Source organism: Denticeps clupeoides, chromosome 13 (assembly GCF_900700375.1).
Source record: "Denticeps clupeoides chromosome 13, fDenClu1.1, whole genome shotgun sequence".
Taxonomy (NCBI): domain Eukaryota; kingdom Metazoa; phylum Chordata; class Actinopteri; order Clupeiformes; family Denticipitidae; genus Denticeps; species Denticeps clupeoides.
Genome location: NC_041719.1, coordinates 12,788,634 through 12,812,796, shown reverse-complemented (window position 1 = coordinate 12,812,796; position 24,163 = coordinate 12,788,634). Strand labels below are relative to the sequence as shown.

Below are 24,163 nucleotides of genomic sequence, written 5' to 3'. Positions count from 1 at the left end.
TGCATAATTGTGAGCATTGCTGATCATGGCCATGTCCCCTGTACCATTTCTAAATTAATTAGTTGTCAGTGCAACGTATTTTGTCTGAGGGCAAAGTCAGCAAATAACAGGGGAAAACGTGAAAGTGAAGTCATTGTCATTGTGAAACACTGCAGCACAGCACTCTGTGCACACAATGAAATGTGTCCTCTGCATTTAACCCAGTAAGCAGTGCGCATCCAGTGTGGGAATGGTTCCTTGCTCAAGGAGACCTCAGTGCCACATTGGCGGTTCGGGACAAGGTGGTTTCTTGTTTAAGGGCTAAGTACAGAAATTTCATATGATTTAGTTTCTGGACCATTTCTGGTGCTGTGGCATTCATCAAAATGACAACTTGCATTAAATTGGCTATTTAATGTTTTATAATTTCGTGAAAGGTTTCTCTACAGTTAGAATGAGTCAAAACCACTTTGTAAGTAAGGATTAGATAATGTCATTGAGTCATTGCTGGAAAAAGACTAATATAGACATCATTCAAAATGATTAATGCAGTTTGACCTGCTTCAAAAGTTCATAAATGAATAATTTTAAATCATTCATGAATATTCCTCAGATGATATGACAAAATGGTTTCATAATGAACACCATAATGTCTAGTATTAAGGTTTAAGATCAAATACTTTATCACTTTTTTGTGGTGTAGTTACTGTAGTGATCTGCCTGTAGTTTTTCTTCTTCTTCTTTAGAGGTCATCACAGAGGATCAGCCGCACAACTGACCTGGCAAAAGTTTTACACTGTCTTCTCTTCCTGGGCATTGTAGCTGCCTGCCAAGTGAAAGTGAAGCGAAAGTTACTGGTTACTGTTGTTACTGTAGTTTTTAATACTATAGTTTTTGTAGCAATCTGCCTGTTGTTATGTGTAGTTAATTCTGTAGTTATTGTATGTATGGTGTTACTGCCTGTTGTTAATTTGTGGTAATCTGCCTGTTGTTACAGCTAGTTAAAGTTGTAGTTACTGTATGTCTGTTGTTACTGTAGTTAAGACTGTAGTTTTTGTAGCAACTTCCCTGTTGTTAAATCTTTTTAATGCTGTAGTTTCTGTATGTATGTTGTTTTTTGTTAATACTGTAGTTATTTTAGTAATTTACCTGATGTTACATGTAATAAATGCAGTAGTTACTGTATGTCGGCTGCTAATGTAGTTAATACTGTAATTATTGTAGCAATTATCCTGTTATTACCTTTAGTTAATGTTGTAGTCACTGTACGTCTGCTGTTATGGTAGTTAATACTATAGTTGTTTTAGTTGTAGCTGTGTGAATTTACCTGTTGGTACATTTAGTAAATGCTGTGGTAACTATATAGTATGTTGTTACTGTAGTCAATAGTGTAGTAATCGGTGGCCTAGTGGATAAGGGAACGGACCCGTAATCAGAAGGTTGCTCAAATATCGATCCGTCAAGGTGCCACTGAGCAAAGCACCGTCCCACATCCTGCTCCCTGGGCGCCTGTCATGGCTGCCCACCAAGGTGATGGGTATATGCAGGGAACACATTACGTAGTGTGCACTGTGTGCTGTGCTTGCTGTGCATCATGATGACAGTCACTTCTCATTCACTTTCAGTTTGCCAGTTGTGATATGTAGTTAATGCTGTAGTTACTGTATGTCTGTTGTTATTGTAGTTTATACTATAGTTGTTGTAGTAATCTGCATGTTGTTACATGATCATGTAATTAATGTTGTAGTTACTGTATATCTTTTGTTGCTGTAGTTAACACTGTAATTTCCCATCACGGTACACTGGGCACAGAGCAGGAAGTACACCAGGGCTGAAAAATCAATTCAAATAAATGGCAATACATTTAAATCAAAGCAGGAATTACATCAAACAATGACAGCTCTGATTGAATACTTTGTATGAACTGACAATTGACATTACTTAAATACTGCATTAGTATTGTCATTGTTTGCCATTAACAAATGTGCAGAATTGACATTCATTTTTCTAAATACTTCACCATAAAAATCTGGTAGGCATGAATGCATTGTACTCCGCAATCCATGTCTTAAAATAATCTGAAAATAAAAATCTTATTATCAAGAAACTTGTGTCTGTGAAAACATGAGATTCATGGGCAGCTGAACACTACTTCTTCATGACCCTGTAGTGAAAATACAAGCACTGCTTCTTTTGTTCGTCAAGCAGGGATGCACTTTTTAACCAAAAACTCTACAATAATTTGAAATTAATTGAAACTCTCATACAATGAGCAAGAGCATGGTCATGTACCATAAATTATTCAGAAAAGCAAACTGGTAGCATAGTCCAGAATGATTTGCTAGTGACCTGTATGTTCAATGAGAGTCGAAACTAGATTTCTAAACTGTTCTGCTGTTAAACAGTGAACAGCTCATGCTTGGCCAGTTCTTTAGCCAGTCTAACATAACTGTTTATATAATTACCAGTGAGTTATAATGAATCATTCAATTTCACACCACAGCAGGGAATAATATGACTTTTGTTGTTTTGCTTGACATGGACAGACATTGGTGTTGCTGTTTGTCAACTGGCATTACTCCACATCATGTAGAAAGCACAATGAAGCTGAACAGTTCCCGCCTGTACCAGACGCATGTCTGTAGTCTGACCTGCATAAGCTTTTCCAGCAAACTTTGGATTCTTTTGCTCTACCCCGACAGACACAAGATGACACAAGAGCTGAAGCTCTGGTGAACACTGGCTGCAGTTGCCATGGCAACAAATGACTGAAGCGTATCCGTGTGAGGGTGTGATGTGAGAGGGGAGGGTGGGAGCAGAGAAAAGCTCTTCAGACGTGGGTGGATGGCTCAGAACTGTTTTGAATCATATCTTATTTTCTGGTCTAACATTTGCAGCATGTGAAATGAAAGGAGAAGAAAAAAAAGACTGAAAACAATTTGTACCTTCGTACACACATACAGATTCGTATACATGTACAGATGCCCCCGACTGCCACTGTTTACTCTGGCCTTCGCCGCCTCTCTTCCTATCAGTGTATGAAGTGTGCTGAAAAGAAAACCCATATCTGGTCTCATTCACTTGAATGATCCAGACTACAGACATTATGAGGGCTTAACATAAAATTCTTGGAAATCGCTTTTCTGGAATATTTCTTCTGAATAACTCTTATTTTTTAAATGCAGTCATTTCCGTGCGGAAAACCGATGTCATGTACATCTATACAACATCTGTTGCAGCAATGTATCGTTCTGTACATTCTAAAGAACGAGATCACATAAATATTTAACCAAGCAAAAGGCAAGATTGGCCTTTAAAATTAATTAAACTGCACTGTGCAAATCTTCACTAAGGGGATTTAGGGTCCGCAGAGGCACCATGCCAAGGTAAATGCAGTTTTAATGATAATGTGCCATGTACTTCAGGTACAACTGAAGTTATTCGCTTCAGCACAGGTTGTGTAGAGCTTATTTCATATAACAGTATGCTGCAGTGCTTAAAGGCTACTTTGTCCATGAAGAACATGAATGCAGTCTCTGGTCATGCAGCAATGAACCAGTGGTGGAATAGTACTTGTTGAAGGACACTAAGATTACCTGCTGCAAATGCATTTTTTTATATTACTCTTAATATTAAATTAAGTTTTTTACAATTTCATCATATCATGTAGAGTAGTTGCAGTTGACCCTGTGAATGTTTTATATATCTTCATTAAGATAACATTATGTGTGTGTGCGTGTGTGTGTGTGTGTGTGTGTGTAATGAGTGTAATGTGCACAAATCATTTAGATATATCAGTGCACTTCCAAAATACTTATATAATCATATGAAATCATATCAAATATACTAAAGCTGAACCTCTGATAATGCAAATGAATACAAAATGGCAAGCTCATTAGCCATCATTTGGTATCTAATACATAACCCAGTGAACAATAATGGCTCCACTTCAAAAGGGGAAAGCAGACTGAATGGCTCACCTGTGTATATCTGCATGATACTCACAGAGCCCTCCATCATGATAAGAGGTGCTGTGGTAGACATTCATTGGATCATGTTGGGCTGACATGAAGGCTTGAGGCACAAGTGCCCAACAGGAAGTGGCTTTATTACGGAACTGAACAATGCATAAATAGGTTTAAGAGCCAAACAGAACTAAGGATGAGCCTTACATGTGGGTTTCAACCAACATAGATGCCCGACAAGGACTAGAAACTGTATTTTAACACAGTTAACTAGATTCACATGGAACTAATTAGGACTCAGACGGGGAGACAGACAAACATGTGGCACCGTCTGGTGGCCCAGAAGTGCCAGGATACGACAGGCAATTAAATACATTTTAATTTCCATGGTAACACGCAGGACACAGGCAATAAACGGGCAGACAAAACTAATGCCTGTTCATTCTACCGCTCATTCTGTTTAATTCACCCACTTGTGTGAAGAGTTTCAGTGTGAAGCATAAATTGGAAATACGGCATGATTCCCCCCACATACTAATGACAAAGCATCTATTAACCCATTCAACTTCACATCACTGAATTACCATTTTTACCCCTGTTTCCATTTCCAAGATAATGATGGCTGGATTATATTTCATGTAAAACAACTTCATTTCTAACGTGGCCTTGGTCCAATGTACCCAAATATCCTGAGCCGCCACCACAGTTTCAATGTTTTATGAAAATCATCCATTTATCTTTCTCTCTCCCTCCAAAACAGTTGAAATAGCTCATTAGAGAGTGGAGAGTGATAAAGTCGCCATGGCAACTGTGAGTCATCCCACTGCAGTCAGTTTAGTCACACTTACACTGTACATTTCTCCGGCTCTGCCTTCCTCTTTTCCGCCAGCCTCATATGGGCTTAGCCTTTCCCCACCCTTCCCTCTCGCTCTCCCCCTGGCGTCATTGAAAAGAAGATTGGCATCAGCCCCCCGTGGAAGTCAAAGGGGTCACCCACAATTAAAGTGCCCAAGTAGAGGATGGCAGCGCGGAGGAGGGAGACGAGGGATAAGCTGGAGTGCGGCTTCCTGCACTTTTGATTACTTATTTATGGCCACTGCTAATCAGCCATGTCGCTGTTTACACTGTTCCATCCCCAGATCGACCGCTTTCATTACCCCATAATTCGTTTTGCCCCCAGGCTCCCAACCTGGGCTTTTTCTCATTAACTGGGACTAATGTGGGAGGAAAAAAATGGTATTATTATTTCTTTGTGAATTTTTGCATTGTGATAATGAGACCCTTTGTTCTGTACCTTATTAAGCCTACAAAGCCATATTTTCCTGCTATAAATAATAAGATGGCTGCTCTTTGAAAAGGGCATAATCAGGTAGCGAGGCGATGCACCACACGTATCTTATCATGGCTCCATCGAGACTCCTGAAAATGTCAAATAAATGCCAAATAAAAGACAAGCTGCAAACCAGGTTTATTCCCCGGTTTGTGAAACAGGGCTGCTAGCAGGCAACATTGCTCTAATGGTTCTCTCTCTGATATAAATTGTCTTTAATGAATGTGGCAGAGCTGCGGTAAGAGGCTATTGATGCACATGTGATTACTTCCCCTTAGGTGGCTCTCTCCAGATCTTTCTGAAAATTACACAAAGACTCACCAACACACACACATAGCCGAGCACCTCAGTATGAGAAGTTCCCATCTTGCTTGGTTTAATTGAAAGCTCAGTGATACATGTCCTCTCTCGGCAGTGATTTGGCGGAAGAGCTGAGTGATGACGCAGCTGGGGGTGTTCTGGAGGCGGACTGGAGGATCCCTGATCTTTGGTGCAGGGGGGGAGCAGCAGGGTTGGCGTAACTGTTGGGGGTGGGGCTACGTGTGGGCGGCTGCGTGGGAGGAAGCCGCAGCGGCTTCGGCTTTCCAGGGTTTTTCTCTCTCTCTCTCTCTCTCTCTCTCTCTCTCCCCCGCCCCACCCCGCCCCTCACATTCCCATTCTGCTCCATCTCTCCTCCGGCTCTCCCCGTCTGTCTCTGTCCCCCGGTGGCACCTGCTCATTCATGTGGGTTCTTCTCCCCATGACTCATTCATGAATGCACCATTTCTTAACAAGCTCCCATGTACTTCTTCAGTAGAGCAGAGAGCATCACTCCACCTTCAAAGTCCCCATCCAGACCAGTTTATCTCGCTCTCCTACGTCTCTGTGAATAAACGTTCACAGATATGCAAACCCCCTCATAGTCGTGCTCACATGCCAAGGCCGCTGTATTGAATGAGCAGATTCTGTTCAGCATTGGCATTTCACAATGGTGAAAAATACTGTATGGCCACTGGGGATCACTGAAACAAAACAAAACCCAAAAAAGATAAGAAATGGTTTTCTAAATAGCATATCGAGTGAATGGCCAAAGGTTTTCAACCCAGTCAAGGATAGACAGTTTTCATTTTCTGGTCAGGGCGAGACTGCAATAAAAAAAAAGGGCGATGTCCTCTATGAGTCACTTTCCCCTCTCCCACGCATCCCCCAACGCCTGGACTCAAGTCTGTTAAATGGGAGAGTGTGCGGAGCTGCAGTTTTCTCTTTTTACAATGAGCTGCTGTTGAAAGGAGTGGGTGGCTAATCCCTGTTCGTTTGTGAAGGCAGCGATTCGACAGTCGAGCGGGCAGGATAGGACACGGCCTTTCAAAAAAAATGTTGTGGCGCTCCACGGAGCCCAGGCCCAGCGGATGTCCCGCCAGGCTCAGGAAAGGGGATTCCGGCGCGCTGCGGTCTCTGGGTTCATGCCACCTGGCCAGGTTTCCATCCGCCCACGCCGAGGCAATAGACCGATCAGCTTCCTCGAAAGCTACATGCCGGAGGAGGGGCGAGCCAGAGGTGACACACGGAGCTCAAGAGTATCATCTCAGGCCCATTAAATGGTGCACATAACACACACTGGCCGTCAGATTAATTCATTTTACATTATTATAGCATATAGTAAAATTATTATTTGACATTATTTTATGTGAGAAAAACTGAAAATAGTTCAATAGGAGAATACGATGAAATCCTAAGCCTACTATAAGCCCCCTTTTAATGAAATGTGGATGATCCATAATCTCGAAATATAAAGTAGGTATGCATCTACAACAGGATAAGTCAATTACTATTAGTTACTCAGGTTTACTCTAAAGAGTGCAACATGATTTTAACATTTTATATATAATTCAATATAAAATTCAATATAAAATTAAATAGCAAAATTTCAAAATACAGTTGGATGGAAATTTTTGAATATTTGATTCAAAATAACTTGAGTTTCAGTGCTGATGTGAGTTACACTGCCACAAACAATAAGGATCTGGATTCTGCTGTGAGTAAAGGTTGCTATTGATTTAGAGTCATAATTACTGTAGATTCATGTTTATTTTATGTGCCTGTTATGAATATTTTATGGACAAACACCTGAGGCAATCAGTAGGACTGAACTCTAACACAGCACAGTTAAAACACTGGATATTAAAGTAGGATATTATATTATATTATATTACATATTGAATACAAATGCTCAAAAATACTCAAAAACGTCTTTATATCGCATCAATACTATTTAATTGAACTTCAACACAACAGATAAAGGCATCACAATTTTCACTATTAAAAAAAAACAACAAAAAATAAATAAATGAAAAAAGAAACATTGACATTGTTTGGGGTCCTTAAAGCTAAACAGTTACAGGCAGATACATTTCTAGAAATGTTTTCTGTTATTTCATATTTTTAAGTAAACTCAGCAATTAGTATGCAAGAAGAATGTAAGAATATAGAAATAGTGCTTTCTTCTCTGAAATATAGTTTCTAAAATCCCCTCAGTCAGCATGGTCTGACCTTTAAACTAAACTGGGATTCCAACTGACTCATATAAACTATAAATATCAATTCATAAATAGAATTTACATTTACTATTATTCATATTATCATTTTCTTCTCAGAGTATTAAAAGAACATTTAAAATTTTGTATTGTGGGTCTGAGGAAACAAATAATTTAATAAAAATGGACTTTGTGGAAACTATGCATACTGATGCATTAAGTATGCCTGTAAGATTACAAAAACATACTTTGCTCAAGACTGAAAGTGATCTAGTTCCTGCATTTATACATTGTGTGCTTGTATACATGGCTACGCAATTCAGCATTTTCATTCTACACTGTAAAAAGTGAACACTGGCTAAACCTAAACATATTGAATTAATCTGCCACACCTAATATTTTACCATTGACATTATATTAATAAACCAATTGAACCTGCTGTGACCTGGTTTATTTACATTATGTCAATGCTGAAATATTAGGTGAGACAGATTTTTAGATTTACAAAGTGAAGTGATTGTCACATGTGATACACAGCAGCACAGCACACGGTGCACACAGTGAAATTTGTCCTCTGCATTTAACCCATCACCCTGAGTGAGCAGTGGGCAGCCATGACAGGCGCCCGGGGAGCAGTGTGTGGGGACGGTGCTTTGCTCAGTGGCACCTCAGTTGTTCGGGATTTGAACCCACAACCGCTCGGTTACAAGTTCGCTTTCTTACCCACCAAGCCACCACTGCCCCATGTCTAATGTTTAAATGTTCAGTGGCACCTTGGCAGATCGGGATTCGAACCGGCAACCTTCTGATTACGGGGCTGCTTCCTTAACCGCTAGGCCACCACTGCCCCTTTAGATTTAGCTAGTGTTCACTTTTTGCTGTGTATTAATATTTAATGGCTTTTAACACTAAACTGCATGTTAAATTGCATCAGGCATACAAGTGTTCAATGGTTTAATGGATTATAAAGGGTTAAATAAACACAAAACAATAAGTGCATTAAAGTCTGTAGAATGGATGTGTAACCCTCTTCCTTTGCATGCTGGGGTAGTGGGTGCCTATGGGTAAGGAAGCGGATCCTTAATCTGAAGGTTACCGAGCCACCAAGGTGCCACTGAGGTGCCACTGAGCAAAACACCGTTCCCACACACTGCTGCCCAGGCGCCTGTCATGGCTGTCCACTGCTCACCAAGGGTGATGGTTAAAAGCAGAGGACACATTTTGTTGTGTCACCGTGTGCTGTGCTTCACTATCACTTCAATTTCACTTTCATGAAAGGGTTTCCCAAAATTTCCCAAAGCGCTAAGGCCACCCTCTTTCTCTGATGCTGAACACAGATGAAAAGGCACATTATTAAGCACAAGAGATGGTGCCGAAATATGCTTTAGAAAAGCATCATAGCTATTTGTCTGGCTCAGCGTTTCTGTGTTTTGTGCCTTGCCTCCCAGCCCTTTGGGGCTTTTATCTCAACCATTGTTCACGTGTCTATATGAGGAAAAGGTGAAATACCCATCTGTTGTACAGACAGAAGCAATATGGGTCTATGGCTTTATATATGAATGAAAATCTTTAGGTTTTCCAGTTGTCTAACCAACAACTATAAATGATTTTGAGGTTGTTTTAATGGTTATACCCAAGGTTTAAACTGGACATCCAGTACTGATAGCATGAAAGAACAACAGCATTAGTAGCACATTTCTGTGGCAGACGCCAGTTATTACAGAATACGTTTGCTTTGCTACAAATGAAATCTTATATAGAGGAGCAGTGGTTTGGTCTGGGAGGAATAATAACTAGTAACTACCAACAAATGCATAATGCCTGTGCAGAAGATCACAAATGTTCAGTACCATATTCATAGAACTGTAGCAAATACTTTTCTCTAAAAATTTCTACCCCTTTCATTTGAACATAGATTATAAAATAAAGCAAAAGAATCCAATAGAGGCATTTATTTCCAATGAATTGGAAAATGACTATTTTTAGCACATAATTCTGAAACATAAAACATTGGCTGACTCAACACAATATGTCAAACATAGTAATCGAGCCTTCTGGAGAACCACTCTGTTCAAAAGGCAGATTTTCCAAATTGTGTTTATATAGGTGTAATAACGTCAGCACAAACCTGTAACAGCAAGGACACTTAATACAGTTGGCTGTTTTTAGCGCTATGATTGTGGCAAACTGCTCATAATTTATTTACGTCTCATCCATATATGTCTTCTTCTGGTCAAAGTAAGATATGCATGAATAAAGATGAATAAAAATGTTTTCATCACTGATTTGAAGAATAAATAAACTGTGAAATAAGACATTAGTAATTTTAAAATGAATACAATATATATTCATGGACTGTTTTATGTCCATGCTGTGATTTAGGCCCTACAATGTCTTAATAATCCTAATTATCATACAAAGGGCTTTTATGTGGTCTCTTAGTTATCCATCACCTTCAACGCATAAATGACAAAACTGTATTATGTGCATCCACAAAACAGAATTACTAACAATAACATGAATATTTTAAATTACATGTGACTAATATTTAAAAAGCCTGTTGCCACCAATAGCTGGTCACAAACAGTTAAGATAAACAGTGACCATGAAATGCTCAATATTTCAACATCCAAGACACCCAACGTGTTCTTGATTACTGCTATATTTAGCAATTGTATTAGGATAAAATATAGTAAACTTTGTCTACATAATTATCTTTAACACCATATCTAATAGCACCCAATTTCACAGTGGAGTAACTAGTGCAGACAGCATATTGTCTTTTGCAGCATTCACAAAATCTAAACAGAGAAAGGAATGCTGACATTGAGAAACATGTATGTCAATCATAAAAAGGTCACATCATAACAAGGCTAGGTCACATCACCTTTTTGTAGGTTGGGGGGGGGGGGGGGGGGGGGGGGGGTACAATTGGATCTACTTCCAGCTATGTATGGTGCTAATATAGCCCAGGTCTGTGGTTTAAACTGGTTGCTCTTGTCCATAATCTTACTCGTCTTTTGCAGTGCCATTACTCAGCTGGTAAAACCAACAAAGATCATCAAAGACCATGTTGATTCGCACTAGTATAACTGGTAAACCACAAAAGATGTGCGGGTCTGCAACTTCTAATCACTTCATCGCCAGTACAAGAGTATAAGGTGCATGAATATTGCTGTTCATGCTGCTAACCAGCTCAGAGAGGTTTCTAGCAGGCTTGAATCCCAGAAGTTGTATGCTGATGTAGATTTGATAAAGGAAGTTCCAGATGAAACACATCAGTCACTTTGTCATCAAATTTCCACCCATGCATTTTCAGTGTGCCTCTGATTGACTGTTCTGTAAGAAAAATACATGGCACTCTCATTTCCTTTATTTTCATGCATCAGCTGCTGCTTTCATTCATTTTCATCTGTTTTCTGGTGGTGATGGTTTATATCTTTAACCTTGAGGGACACCGTCCCTATTTCTATGTTCTACCTCTGTTGGCACCACGTTACCAACATGCAGTTTTCTCCAACATAAAATGTTAGCGACAGCTCAGTAAGAATAAAGCAATTATCTCATAAAACAGAATGTAAAGCCAATTGAAACCACAGACCTTATGTTCATTTAGAATCCCGCAATTCATTCCTCCTGAGTGTTCATTCCTCCTGGGTGTTAAAAATGCTAAATGGGTTACGAAATAACAGATTTATGCTCTTTGTACATCAAGTTAGACGGTCATTTCTTGGGTGTAAAATAAGAGGTTGGCTTTGGAGATGGTGCTGCAATCACATAAAGAATGATGAAGAAGAATGGCGACCATGCGAAACTGGGGTTGAACGGGAGCCATGCTACACTGGGCTGTGGTCAGGAGAGGTATGTGCGACAGTCACCACACACTCCGGACTGTCCTTGGTCCTGCGGAGGCTAGTGTAGAGACGCTCTTCCAGGTTGGCAGCCAGCTTGTCGGTCAGTTCGGCTGTGATGGTCTGCGGGCCATATCCCGGTTCGAGGGACTGGGGAGGGGAGTCCGTCGCTTCCTGGGATGGTGCCGTAGGCCGGGACTCCTCTGTTTGCTCGTGTTGCTCTGCTATGCTGTCTGCAGTTATGAGAGAGCTTCTGCTCGGGCCGCCGTTATCTTTTTGGTGGTCCTGAGCCTCAGCTCTTTCCTGGATGAGTTTTGGTGTCTGGGGGGCGCTGGATGCTCCCTCGCTGGCCTCCTCATCGGGAGCACTGACAATTCGTGGAAGAGTGCTATGGTAGCCGATATCTAATGGGTAATTCACGCTGTCACCCCGGCGGAGTGGAGTGCGGTGGCGGTCAAAGGATGATGGGAATCGCACCCCCGGGTCACTGTACTGTTTGGAGCGCTGCCATTGTTTGCGAAGGTGGACGCGGGATCGGTGTTTGGAGCGCAACGGTGACTCTTGCTGGTCGAATTGCGGGTCGTGCCTCAGAAACTCGTGGAAAAGCGCATCTGTTTTCTCATCAATGCTGTAGTCGCGGCGGTGGAGGAGGGGGTGTGACTGAACACTGCACGGTGTGAACATCTGCCCATATGGGGACCATGTCATGGCACCCTCAGGCTCCTTGCCCGTGCTGGGACCAGGCTCCTCCTCCAGCTCCTCGTCGAAGCTCATTTCAAAGCTCTCACACACTGTTCCCTTGCGACCGGAGCTGGTGAAAAACAGACGTCTCTCAATGGCCGTCCCATCTTTGCTGCCGCTGGCACTGCCGAATATCCTCAGATCCTCTGGAGCTCGAAATGGAGCTTCAATTGAGGCATAGCCACTGTCCATCTGCAGAAGCTTCCGGTTTCCAGTCTCTCCATCACTGCCTCTTTCAGATTCCACACTGTCCTGCTTCCCTTTTTGGTCTGTGTCCCCCTCTGGTTCATCTCCAATATCCTGTGAGGAGAAACTTGGTAGCCTGCCTTTGTCAGTCCTTCCTCCTAATGAGCAAACACTGTCTGCATCACTCCTGACTGAGTCCTTGTCATTGTTGCTGCTTTGGTCAGAGGAGACATACTGCTCCAAAGAGGCACGCAAGGTCCAGATGTCTCGATACAGGGACTGGTGGTCCGAACTTTCCTGATGACAGCTGACCCCCATCAGCTCGTCCGAGTCAGAGGATGCGCCAATCAAACCAGCTCCTGAGCTGCAGCCTGGCTCCACCACCACCTCCACCTCTAGCCTACAGAACACAAGTCTGGAGTTACAGGACGTAGTTCAATTAGGCAAACACCCACTGGTCACTTCATTAGAGATACCCTGTCTTTAACATACAGTGCATGCGGTATTCACAGTGCATCACTTTTTAAACATTTTGTTATGTTACAGACTTATTCATAATTAATTTTCCCTCAATATGAAAAAAGTTTACCTGAGGTTTCACCAAATTCATTAAAAATAAAAAACTGAGAAAGCACAGGCAAGCATTCACAGCCTTTGCCCTGGAGCTCAACATTGGAAAGGCACACATCTTTTTATATAAAGTCTCACATATAAGGACTCTCAGATGATGAGAAACAAATTGAACTCTTGGTGTGAATGGCAGGCTCCACGTTTGGAGGAAACCAGGCACCGCTCATCACCAGGCCAATACCATCCCTACAGTGAAGCATAGTGGTGGCGCGTCATGCTGTGGTGATGTTTCAGCTACAGGAACTTGGAGACTAGTCATGATAGAGGGAAAGATGACTGCAGCAATGTACAGAGACATCCTAGATGAAAATCTGCTCCAGAGCACTCTTGAACTGGGGCGATGTTTCATCTTTCAGCAGGACAACAAAGATCCTAAGATCACAGCCAAAATATCAAAGCAGTGGCTTCAGGGCAACTTGAGTGGCCCAGCCAGAGCCCAGACTTGAATATGATTAAACATCTCTGTAGAGATCTTAAAATGGCTGTGCAGCAACCCTTCCCATCCAACCTGATGGAGCTTGAGAGGTGCTGCAAAGTGGAATGAGTGAAACTGGCTAGGCATAGGTGTGCCAAGCTTGTGGCATCATTTCAAAAAGACTTCAGGCTGTAATTGCTGCCAAAGGTGCATTGACAAGGTATTGAGCAAAGGCTGCAAAATTATTATTTTAAACACATTTGCACATGTTGGTGTGTTGTGTGTAGAATTATGAGGAAAAAAATGCATTTAATCAAGTTTGGAATAATGCAGTAACATGACAAAATGGGGGAAAATGATGCACTGTTAATACTTTCTGGATGCACTGTGTGTATGTTGTATAGATATGTAGAGATTTAAAATGCAGCACACCTACAGTTTTTGTTCTGCATCTTCTGGCTCTTAACCAATTTCTGAACACTTTTCACATTTATCAGATGCCCTTATCCAGAGCAAATTAAAATCAGTAGTTACAGGGACAGTCCCATTGGAGCAACTCAGGAAGTACACAGGGCTTCAACTTGTGGCTGGTTCATAGACGAGTGTCTTACCTAGGCTACAACCACCATACTTTTCTGGATATGTTTGGTGATGGTTGCTGGTCCTTCACTACTGACTACTGGCACAATACAAAATACACTTCTGTGTTGAGAATGGACCCACACCTACACAATATCAGCAGCGGTAAGATATCATAGTGGCTGATGGAACACCTTCTGCAGATAGAATAGGGGCGTTTCCAGTAAACTGGCCGGTGAACTTGTATACTTGTAACTTCCATGTTCCTTCAAATTCTTTGAAAGGGCATAATATCTAACAATTTGAGCATATCAGTTATGTAAAGCAGACAGTAATGCAAACAGCGTAATGTGTATTACAGTATTTACTATGTGATGGTCAGTAGCAATGCATGTCAATGATAAGATGTTAAGCAGTTTGGGAAAGACCCTGTTCGGGTTAACACTTTTAATTATGTTTATGCGTTAATGGATATGTGTGTCAAAGCAACAGCTTATCTGTAACTGCTGGGAGCACAGATCAAGATTACATGACATACATTCGTTTTGCGTATTTGTGTATATTGCAAATGTCATGTAATGAGGTCACATCACCTTAACACCCCCACAATGGCTTCACCTCATGAGATGGGTCATTATGTAGGGCAGCAGTGTGACTTGTGGAGGCAATGCAGCATGGCGTAATGGATGGCAAGGGAATTAAAAATACCTGCCGAGGGAAGGTGGTGGTGTGGAAGGGGGGGACAGGAGTCGGGGCGAGGGGTGGTATGGCATATCCTTTGTTTGGGCAATGTACTGGATGAGGTCGATGTGGTGGCTGTCGTTGTTGTCTTGGTCCATACTCTCACTAGCAGCTCGTTGGCGCTGGAACTGCTTCCTCTTTGGCGATCCTGTAGAACATGAGATTAATTAATTAAATAAAATATATAGTAATGCATAACAAATTAGTATTAATGGCTAAATGACAACAACAAAAATGCAATTAGACATGTTAAACCATTTCCTAATGAACAAAAAAGCATGTAATGCAAACGTCTGCCTGATAGCCAACAATATTGAAACTGCTGCAAGGATGTTGCTACTAAATATGTATTATCATATTAGCCTGATGATCATCATTGTCGAATTTCCCTGTAGAAATAAAATGGTAGATGTCTCCAAGCCTTTGTAAGTGTGCACCAATCATTTTACCAGGCATCCAAGGAGGCTTTGAGATTGTCCCAGAAAGAGAGAGAAAGAGAGCATGTGTGTCTCTGCATGTGTGTGTGTGTGCGTGTGTAAGAGGGTGGTCTGTAGGGAGCTTTGGAAAGGAAGAGCCATGCGTCACGAATCCATCTGTCCAATTATGAGTCCTAGCAGCCAAAGACACGCTCTCCTTCCAGAAGAATGTGCAAACATTCCCCAACACTGTGAGTGAACAATCAACACTTCAAATAAAGAACTTCATCATATGCTGACACTATCTTTACACTGGATTCTATTTTTTCCCACTTCAATTACCATATCCGTCCCCTAGGGAAGGACGATTTCTAGAAAGCAGTTATGTACAAAAAATGTCCCTGTTTCATCGGAAGCACAAACTATTCTGCCTGTGCTTTAAATATCTGTTTACAGATCAAGATTTCACTGTTAAAAAAATGTCTTAAAAATGAAACAGCTCTCACCTCTGGTGTCCAAACTTGAGGCTCGCTGGCTACTGTCAAGCTTCCACTTCTTGATCTTAAAGTAGGGGCTGACCCCCTCGAGGCTGGCATGGCGCCGGAGTTTGGTGAAGAACTGCAGCATGGGCCCTTGGCCACTGGTGGTTGAAACCCCGTCAATAACAGGTCCAGCGCGAGGCACAGCACCGAAGGTCTAAAAATTGAGAGAGAGCATGGGCTTGTTCAAGCATGCGAGGTCTGCCTTATTTCCCCCAATAATCTCCAAACCCCTGCTGCCCGAATTACATACACACTAAGGGCAGAAAAGGGGGTTGCGGGTGGCTGAAGGTTGGGTACACTGGGTGCCGGCATGCTGGTTATTATTGAGCGTTCATTTCCTCCTGATGCCCTACTGCCATTGTCACTCCCTTAAGTGCATTCAGACCGCCTGTGACTCACGCTCCTATTTTCACCCTAATGTTGCGTCTGCCTTCGTTATTCAAATGGCCTGTTCCTGGCTACACAGGAACCTACTAGCAGATAAGCGCAGCGCAGAGTGACTCACGATGCCAGTCCTGGGGGCCTCGGGGCTGGGGGTGTGGGTGCTTTTGCGGAAGCCGGGGTCCACGCTGGAGTTGAGTGCGTCCCCGGGAAGGGTGGAGATGGGACTGATGCTCAAGGTGGTCAGGACCGTCTCAGGCAAAGGGCATGCTAAGGGCTAAAGAGGCAGATCACAGAGGCACTTAGAAAAAGAGCTTCCACACCCCATCCCGCCAGACTCTCCGGTCACTATGCACATCAAAGCTCCAGATGAACGAGATGAGTGCTTGTTCATTTGGGAGATTCAGTCATTCCATTCTGACTCCTTGTACCTTATCGCAGTACACAGAACTTTGCCTGTCACCTGGAAGATGGAGAGGCTGGACTTGGAGGCGGGACGTGTTGTCATGGCGATGCTGTTCTCCGATGACTCACACTCGTGGATAGTGACTATCTTGAGGGCAGGACAGGGTATGTGGAGGTGGGTGAGTCTGGCATTTTTCAGGTGATGGAAGTCGCCCTCCGTAAGCGTGTACCTGCATTACAACGTAAGGCGTAAAATGTTACGTTCATTATTTATGTTTACATCAAAATCTCCGATCAGCCGCATGGATAAAGATATAGCAGTATGGATGGTTAGACTCAAACACATAGGACATGAGTGGGCGTATGACCTGCGGCCTTTCTCCTGCGTCTTCTTGCTGTGGTCGAACAGTGCCGCCTCGTTGAAGGACACGCGTCGGCCGGTGGTGCCCGTGGAAAGAAAGCGCTCCGTTTCCATGTCATGAGAACTGGCGGCTGACAGGCAGTCTGATTCATCCACCCTGATTGTGATCTCTGTAAAGGCGAAAAAGAATCATTTGAACCAAGGCCGCAGTGTTTTGATGGAACTGTACATCATTTGTACTCTCAAATCGGTATCTAGGATACACTGCATGGCCAGGCCGGCTGAATGGGAATGTGAATAGCCTGTCCCGGATATTCTCGAGGTATTGACTGCCTGTGAAAACAGATATTTTACCATGCACAGGCTGAGCCTCCTCCAGGTAGCTGTTGGTCTTCTCTGGATCCTCACTGGCCCTTGGGCACAAAGAATCGTGGATTAACAGATTTTTTTTCCTAGACCCCACAGGCATCTGCCATACAACGTTAAAACAACACATTAAGCCTCTGTACATGTAATCCAAGCATTTAACCCCAACGGGTGCTGCTAATTGTGCCGTCAGGGTTCTGCTTATGCTGAGCATTATGGCTGCTGCATTCGGAATGATCCTCTGATTCATGTGAGAATAGCCGGCAGGATTTATGGGCTCTGCAGCTCTCTGCCCCGCGCCGCAGTTTTTTGAGGCCAGAGCTTGTTCTTCTGGCGGAGGGGAAATTAATCAGCACCGATGGCTGCTATGAAATCTCATTACGAGCATCATTTGTAGCAGTCTGGTCTGCTTTCCCCCCAGCCAGACGTCAACCAGCCAGGCTGCAGGAGCAATGTCGTTGAAAGGGACTGTGGAAGCCAGAAGCCTTCGAACCCTGCCCGGTTACAATCAGCACCCTGTTATTCTGAAATAATCAGACCGCTGGTTACTTCACAGGCAACGGGCTGCTACTGTTCTTCACTTACTCTCCATATCGGCAGTTCCCATCACAGCCGCGGCGACAGAGGATCAATATCACAGACAACAGGACCAGCGTCCCCCCGAGAAAGACTGACATAAGAACCAGCGGGAGAACGTAGACATCCTGTTTCGGCACTGACGATGCGTCCTGTGCAAAGTGAACAAAACAGAGTAATTCAGACAGGACTTCTTTAAGCCTTCCTCGTGACACGCGCGACTCGCCCCGTTGGTCTCTCAGGACGCGCCGCTGAATGGCCGGCCTTGTGGGGTCGGCCACACAGGTGCACGGCTCTTTGTTCTGCGGTTGGAATGGCGAGCGCTGTGCTGTGTTCAAAGACGCGAGCGTGATGGCGGAGGCGCGAGAAGCAGAGGCGGCGGCTGGCGCTATGTGGGGAGGAAGGGTCGTCAGAGTCTGAAACGCCCCTTGTTCCTGTGCCGCTAAGCAGAAAGGAACAATTCTGTACCATCATTCTAAAATGCTCAGACTGCGCTTTTACTTAATGTATCTCCCTGGGGCAGTCTGCTTCCCATCATTAGCCTTCTCGCCGTTGTATGAAGCATTGAAAATGTGAAGACGCTTCAGACCCTAGCAGAACTGTATTTTTACGACGGGACCTAGCTACAGTCTGGACATCAGGAAGGCAGGTTACTCTAAGCAATATTGCCATTTCAGTCTAATGAAATCGAGCAATTATCCATCCAGGACATTGGCCATTAAACCTGTCTACACATAAGAGAAAAAAGGGCTGTCTGAGCAAAGTGCAGCACTTCATGCATTATGAACGTTCAGACTTATGTACTCAGCAGCAGATCTTCATAATGAATTGAAGTTTACCTTTATCGGGAGGTTTATTGCGCTGCTGAGGGCAAGGGTTGCGTAATTATAGCCATCCAGGCTATATTTCTAAATGTTACATTTCCAAATGACTCTGTGTTTTAATATGTAGAGAATGTAATATGTATGCTCTCTTTAGGGCAGTCAGTACATGTCAGTACCCAAAAATGTGGTCTTAATTTGGTCTTAATATTGTGTAATAAGCACAAAAGTAACATGGGTTGAATGTGCAACATTTTTGTTAAATAAATATTGCCGTATGGAAGACCACATTAAATGACTGCTCGTCGGTGTCACCCTCACTGCACATTTTCTTTACATTCAGGAAGGAAGTCATCCTACTTACCGTGGAGTAAACTGTTAGATTTGTCAAGACGGTAGACTCATTGCTCATGGTCCAGGCGAGCGTGAGCGTCCCCCTGAAGAGCAAAATACAGGAAAATGTACGGCTGTTAAATGCCATGCCTCATTTTTCAACACTGGGATAAAGAATATATATATTATTGACTTGAAAATTTAATGACAAAAAAAAAACATTGGAGATTGCTGGGATCATGAAAGTGCATTCGAAAACAGGCTGTTATCTTTCTGTCTGTCCAGTGTACACAGTGCATACACTTGATGCACCGGAAAATGTAGCATGCAGCTGAACATCACCGGGCACTAATGCAGAGCAAACTGGGCCTGCATCACCAGCGGAAACCGGCGTCCAATGCATCCTCAAGCTCACCCTCTGCCTTTTCGCTCCCTTCGCTCAGAGTTTAATGTCAAACTGCGATCCCACTACGAGCCGATCACCCCATCTTCCCAACAGCTGATGCCCAGCAGTGATAGCAGCCGCCAGAGCCACACACTGCACACACACTCACCTCTCCGGCAGCTTCCCTCAAAGCGGCGGGCTGAAAGAACCAGCATGCAAAACGTTCTCTGTTGCATCCATCCTCTCCGTCTCTCAAAAGCCTTCCGGATCCTGCTGCATTCTCAGCCTGCCCCTGCCCACCCACCTACGCTCCCCAGTGGCTGCGAAGCCTTGGAGTGACAAGCTGAGGGGAAAACGCTTCAACAGATGTCAGTCTGGGGCTAAGCTGAGAAGCAGACGCGTCCTGGAGGTCCATTCATGGACAGATGCCCGACGAGCTTTAGAAGAAGACTTTGATGTGTTGCAATACTGGTGAGCGGAAGCCATGCAAAAGTGTACCCGTGAATCCAGTGAAAGAAGTGAAAAGCTGCTTTATTGGAAAATTGTTCACAATAATTTTTTTTTTGCAATAATAATAACAACTACATTAACAGCTACTACAAAACCATAATAATGATAATAACATGAAAATGGTTTATTACAGAATAGACAGAAGGTGCTCGTCATGTGGTACTTTATCTCGGCTCGGAGCAGGGAGTGTCGTGATCTACCGATAGTTTCAGTTTCGGACTGTGCTCTACAGGCGACGCCATTCTTCCAGCGGAGCACCACTCCGGCATCACAGCTGCTGGCAGCATCTCGGTGTCGGAACATCTCCGTCACATTCTGATCAGTGCACGGAACCGCGCACGAGAACACGGAACTTACGCAAAAAAAAAAAAAAAACGCAGCAACTTACCTAATTAAAACGAACGTGGTCCATGCAGGGTTGCGCAGACAAAGCCCAATGGCGCGCAGCCTTTCCCGAACGCCTTGATTTTGATGTAAAGGCTTAAACTATTTATGAATGAAACCCTGGCGTTTTAGACACACCCACTTTCTCGGCGCCCAGTCAGAGAAGGACCACGTGACGTCAGCTGGAGGATGAGGAGGCATCTTCATGGCCAGACTGCCGAGGGACGCTCGCCAGTAAGGAGTCGTCTGTTGGTTTCTCGCCTCTAAATGACGGGTCAATGTTATTGCCTACGTTGAAGCCATTATCTGTTTTTGTTTCATTAAACAAAACAATAAAAATAATCCAATAGCCCGATGTTCATTACAATGAGGTGATTTACAGTGGCGTGCAGTTACGGCCATGCTGTCAAGATGTGTTTAAATACAAGTGCGCCACCCTCTGGTGGATGACAGGAAAAAACACAAACATGTAAAATAGCCGTACTGTATAAAAGGAATATAAAAAATATAATTAATGAAAAACGACATACAATCAACAAGTAAACACTGTCTTGCATACAGCGTTAATTTATTTATACGTAGATAAATATGTATATTTGTGTGTGTCTGTGTGTGTATACAATTTTATAGTTTAGCTTGAGATTTCTTGTATAATGATAATGATCATGATCGCGGTTGTTTAAAAAAAAATACATTTCCCACAATGCATTGCAAAACCGTGAGGCTTTATGGGTAGGTTGCCTGGTAGGTTGTGTCCTTGTCCTATCAGGCGCACACTTTGACGCGTCCGCGCAAGGGTTTGGGGTCGCTTGGCCTATATATTCATTCATATTATTGCCCCAAATCATTACAATTAAGACAGAATGATGGCCGCCAGGTTCCTGCTTCGTCGCGCGGTTCCTGCCATGAGGCAGGCGCGTTGCTACGCGGACGCCCCCGGTGCTTCTGCTCAGATGTCCTTCACTTTTGCTTCTCCAACCGAGGTAAGACATTGCGGCGTGAAATACCCGGGCCTACTGCTATGCCGAGCGCAATCGTTCTAATAATTACGCTGATAATGTATTGTGCTGCGTGATGTGTTAGGCGTGTTAATATATGTATGAGCCGACCTGTTGTCGAGGTTAGCATTAGCCAGCTAGCTTGTTAGCTTCATGCCAATTACGGGATTTAACTGTATAGGTCAACTCGTCGAGGTGGAGTAGGTGCACATTGCACCCATTTATTCTCTACTTTTAATCCCTGGCGGGTGTTTTGAGCAACCCGTGAGGGTACATATCATTCTAACCTGTCACCTTGAGCTAGTTGCGCGACCTAATACTTGATTGTGTGTAATCGCTTGGGGATTAGTGACTTTTTGACTGACTCCTGCATTACGTTCTCCCGTCTATCTAATAATCATTTGCTTGTCATTAACACCGTTTCCGCCCTGCCAGGTCTTTTTCCAAGGGGCCAGCGTCAAACAGATTGATGTACCAACGCTGACTGGGGCTTTTGGGATTCTCCCAGCTCATGTTCCTACACTGCAGGTCCTGCGACCTGGTGTGGTAACTGTCTTCAGCGATGATGGTTCTTCAAAAAAGTTTTTTGGTGAGCCCCACGCCCACTCCACCAGTTACATTTTGGTGCAATGCCTATCCAGTCCTTCTTAACGGCTTCACATTTTATAAATTTTATTTATTTGAATAATCAAGAAAGATCTGTTTTGGTTAGTTGGGTTAATGCAACGAATTCAACTTTGCCCTTCCAGTGAGCAGTGGCTCGGTCACTGTGAATGCTGACTCTTCTGTACAGCTCCTAGCAGAAGAGGCCTGTCCTCTGGACAGTCTTGACCTTGCTGTGAGTACATGTGCCTGATGATATTGCCATGTGCTAGATTTTCATTTGTTCAACTTTATTGATTCTTGGTAGAACAGTTATGTAATTCGTTATTGACGTGACTTGAATGCACGGGTAGTAGAATATGTCCAAATGATTCTTTTGATCATGCAAAGTGACAAGTTTTGGGCCGCATTTAAAAGGGGGGAAAAAATGGGAACTGGACATCAAGACTGACCGCATATGCAGCCGTTATGTTCTCCCAAAACCATTTCATATGGGGTTTCTTTGGTTAAGCCTTTGACTACTCAAAGAAAAATGAAATATAAGTTAACGAGAATGTGTTCAAATGTAATAGTCATATTGCAAGATGTATAGTGCAAATTAAAGCATTGCATACCTTTTGCTGTTTGATTAAATGGCAATGTCACCCTGTTGATTAAGGTAAAGCACCATGTTTACTAATATTATGTCAGAATCTATGGTGAGTCAACCCACAAATTAACCCAATTCCAAACGAATTGCTTTTAATTACAGTCTTAAGAACAACATTATTTTTTTATATTTATAAATTATACTTGGAAAATTACCAAATCATTAAAAAAACTGATTTTCTTGATCTGATTAAATAAATCCCTTTATTTCTTACATAGCAATATAGATAGTGTGGTATTTTATTATTAGTATTATTTTTTTGTTGGCATTCTTTTGAAATGAATGCCTGCAAGTTTGCCAGTCGCTCCGTCGCCTTGTGTATATGTACGTGCCACTCGTTCACTTAGAATTTTGCATTCCATCATCATTACGTTGTCATTTAGACATTTACATTTACAGCATTTATCAGACGGCCTTTATCCAGAGCGACTTACAATCAGTAGTTACAGGGACAGTCCCCCGGAGCTATTTTAGGGTTAATGAATTTGAACCTGGGTTTTCTGGTTCATAGGTGAGTGCGTTACCCACTAGGCTACTACCACCCCATGATTTAGCTTTTCAAATTTCTGTGTTTGACGTTTTTTAATTGACTCTGAATAATCCATGACTGCATCAAGATGCACCTAAGTCTATACCAGAATATGAACCTTAATGCTTTTACAAACAATATTCAAAAGAGGCAGGAGCCCATAGGCATGTACAGTAACTGCTCACAATGCATGCAGCATTTTACAACCGATAAGTTCTAAGAGCGTGTGATCTTAAACCATTCTTACAGACTGCTAAAGCAAACTTGGAGAAGGCCCAGGCAGACATGGTTGGGGCATCAGACGAAGCTTCTCGAGCCGAAGTGCAGATCAGCATAGAGGCCAATGAGGCCATCGTGAAAGCGCTGGAGTGATCCTGTTGGTATGTATATCCAGATGTTTGATTTTTGAAAAATCAATTTGAAAAAGTGTCTTCATGTTTTTTATTTATTTTTTCTTCCCCCCTTAGGGTTTTTTGTTGGCGGTTATCTCTTCCTTCTGTTCCCAAACCCATTCACGTCACTAATGCAAGCCACCAAATTTGATTTGTACAGATGATAAACATACCAATAAATGTATCTGGAAGTAGTTCATTGTGTCACTTTGTCCTTTCAGTATCAGTTGTCCTTGAACAGTGAACTACACTAAACATTCCAATTACACATAGGGGTTTGTTTTCTACTCAAGTGCAATGTTACGATATTGTCAGTATCATCATCATTATGAACATGTAATTCCCTCAGTAGAAAAGTTCCATTATAAAACTGAATGGGATTTCATTTCATGTTTTATTGTGTGTACCAATATGGGTCTTGTGGGACGCTTGAGGGATTAATATGTTGCTATTTCTTGCTAGCAAATGTCTCTGATGGTGATTTAGTCTCTGAGTGGTGTCAGGAGTAGTACTACTGTTTATTTCCTCTGGTGAAATGAGAAGAACATACTGACATTAGAAGCCGGAGTACTGCCTTAAAGA

General features: G+C 42.8%; 2 protein-coding genes across 3 annotated transcripts; one reads left to right on the top strand and one right to left on the bottom strand.

Moving 5' to 3' along the window:
* Window positions 1–10,691: 10,691 nt before the first annotated feature.
* On the bottom strand, window positions 10,692–20,497 carry cbarpb (CACN subunit beta associated regulatory protein b). Of its 2 annotated transcripts, none has more exons than XM_029001274.1 (10): window positions 20,415–20,497; window positions 19,163–19,235; window positions 17,987–18,129; window positions 17,390–17,448; window positions 17,043–17,205; window positions 16,733–16,904; window positions 16,394–16,546; window positions 15,853–16,042; window positions 14,898–15,078; window positions 10,692–12,965 (listed from the first exon to the last, which is right to left on the bottom strand). In XM_029001274.1, exons 2-10 carry the CDS (start codon window positions 19,208–19,210, stop codon window positions 11,624–11,626), a joined length of 2,451 nt encoding a protein of 816 aa, XP_028857107.1. In that variant the 5' UTR covers window positions 19,211–19,235; window positions 20,415–20,497; the 3' UTR covers window positions 10,692–11,623. The 2 variants fall into 2 exon arrangements, with proteins under 2 accessions (XP_028857107.1, XP_028857108.1); XM_029001275.1 differs by lacking the exon at window positions 20,415–20,497 and adding an exon at window positions 19,686–20,345.
* A 621-nt stretch (window positions 20,498–21,118) lies between these two features.
* On the top strand, window positions 21,119–23,775 carry atp5f1d (ATP synthase F1 subunit delta). Its single transcript, XM_029001277.1, has 5 exons — window positions 21,119–21,393; window positions 21,844–21,997; window positions 22,158–22,246; window positions 23,439–23,569; window positions 23,657–23,775. The coding sequence occupies exons 1-4, from the start codon at window positions 21,274–21,276 to the stop codon at window positions 23,559–23,561; spliced, it is 486 nt and encodes a 161-aa protein (XP_028857110.1). The 5' UTR covers window positions 21,119–21,273; the 3' UTR covers window positions 23,562–23,569; window positions 23,657–23,775.
* The last annotated feature ends 388 nt before the right edge of the window (window positions 23,776–24,163 follow it).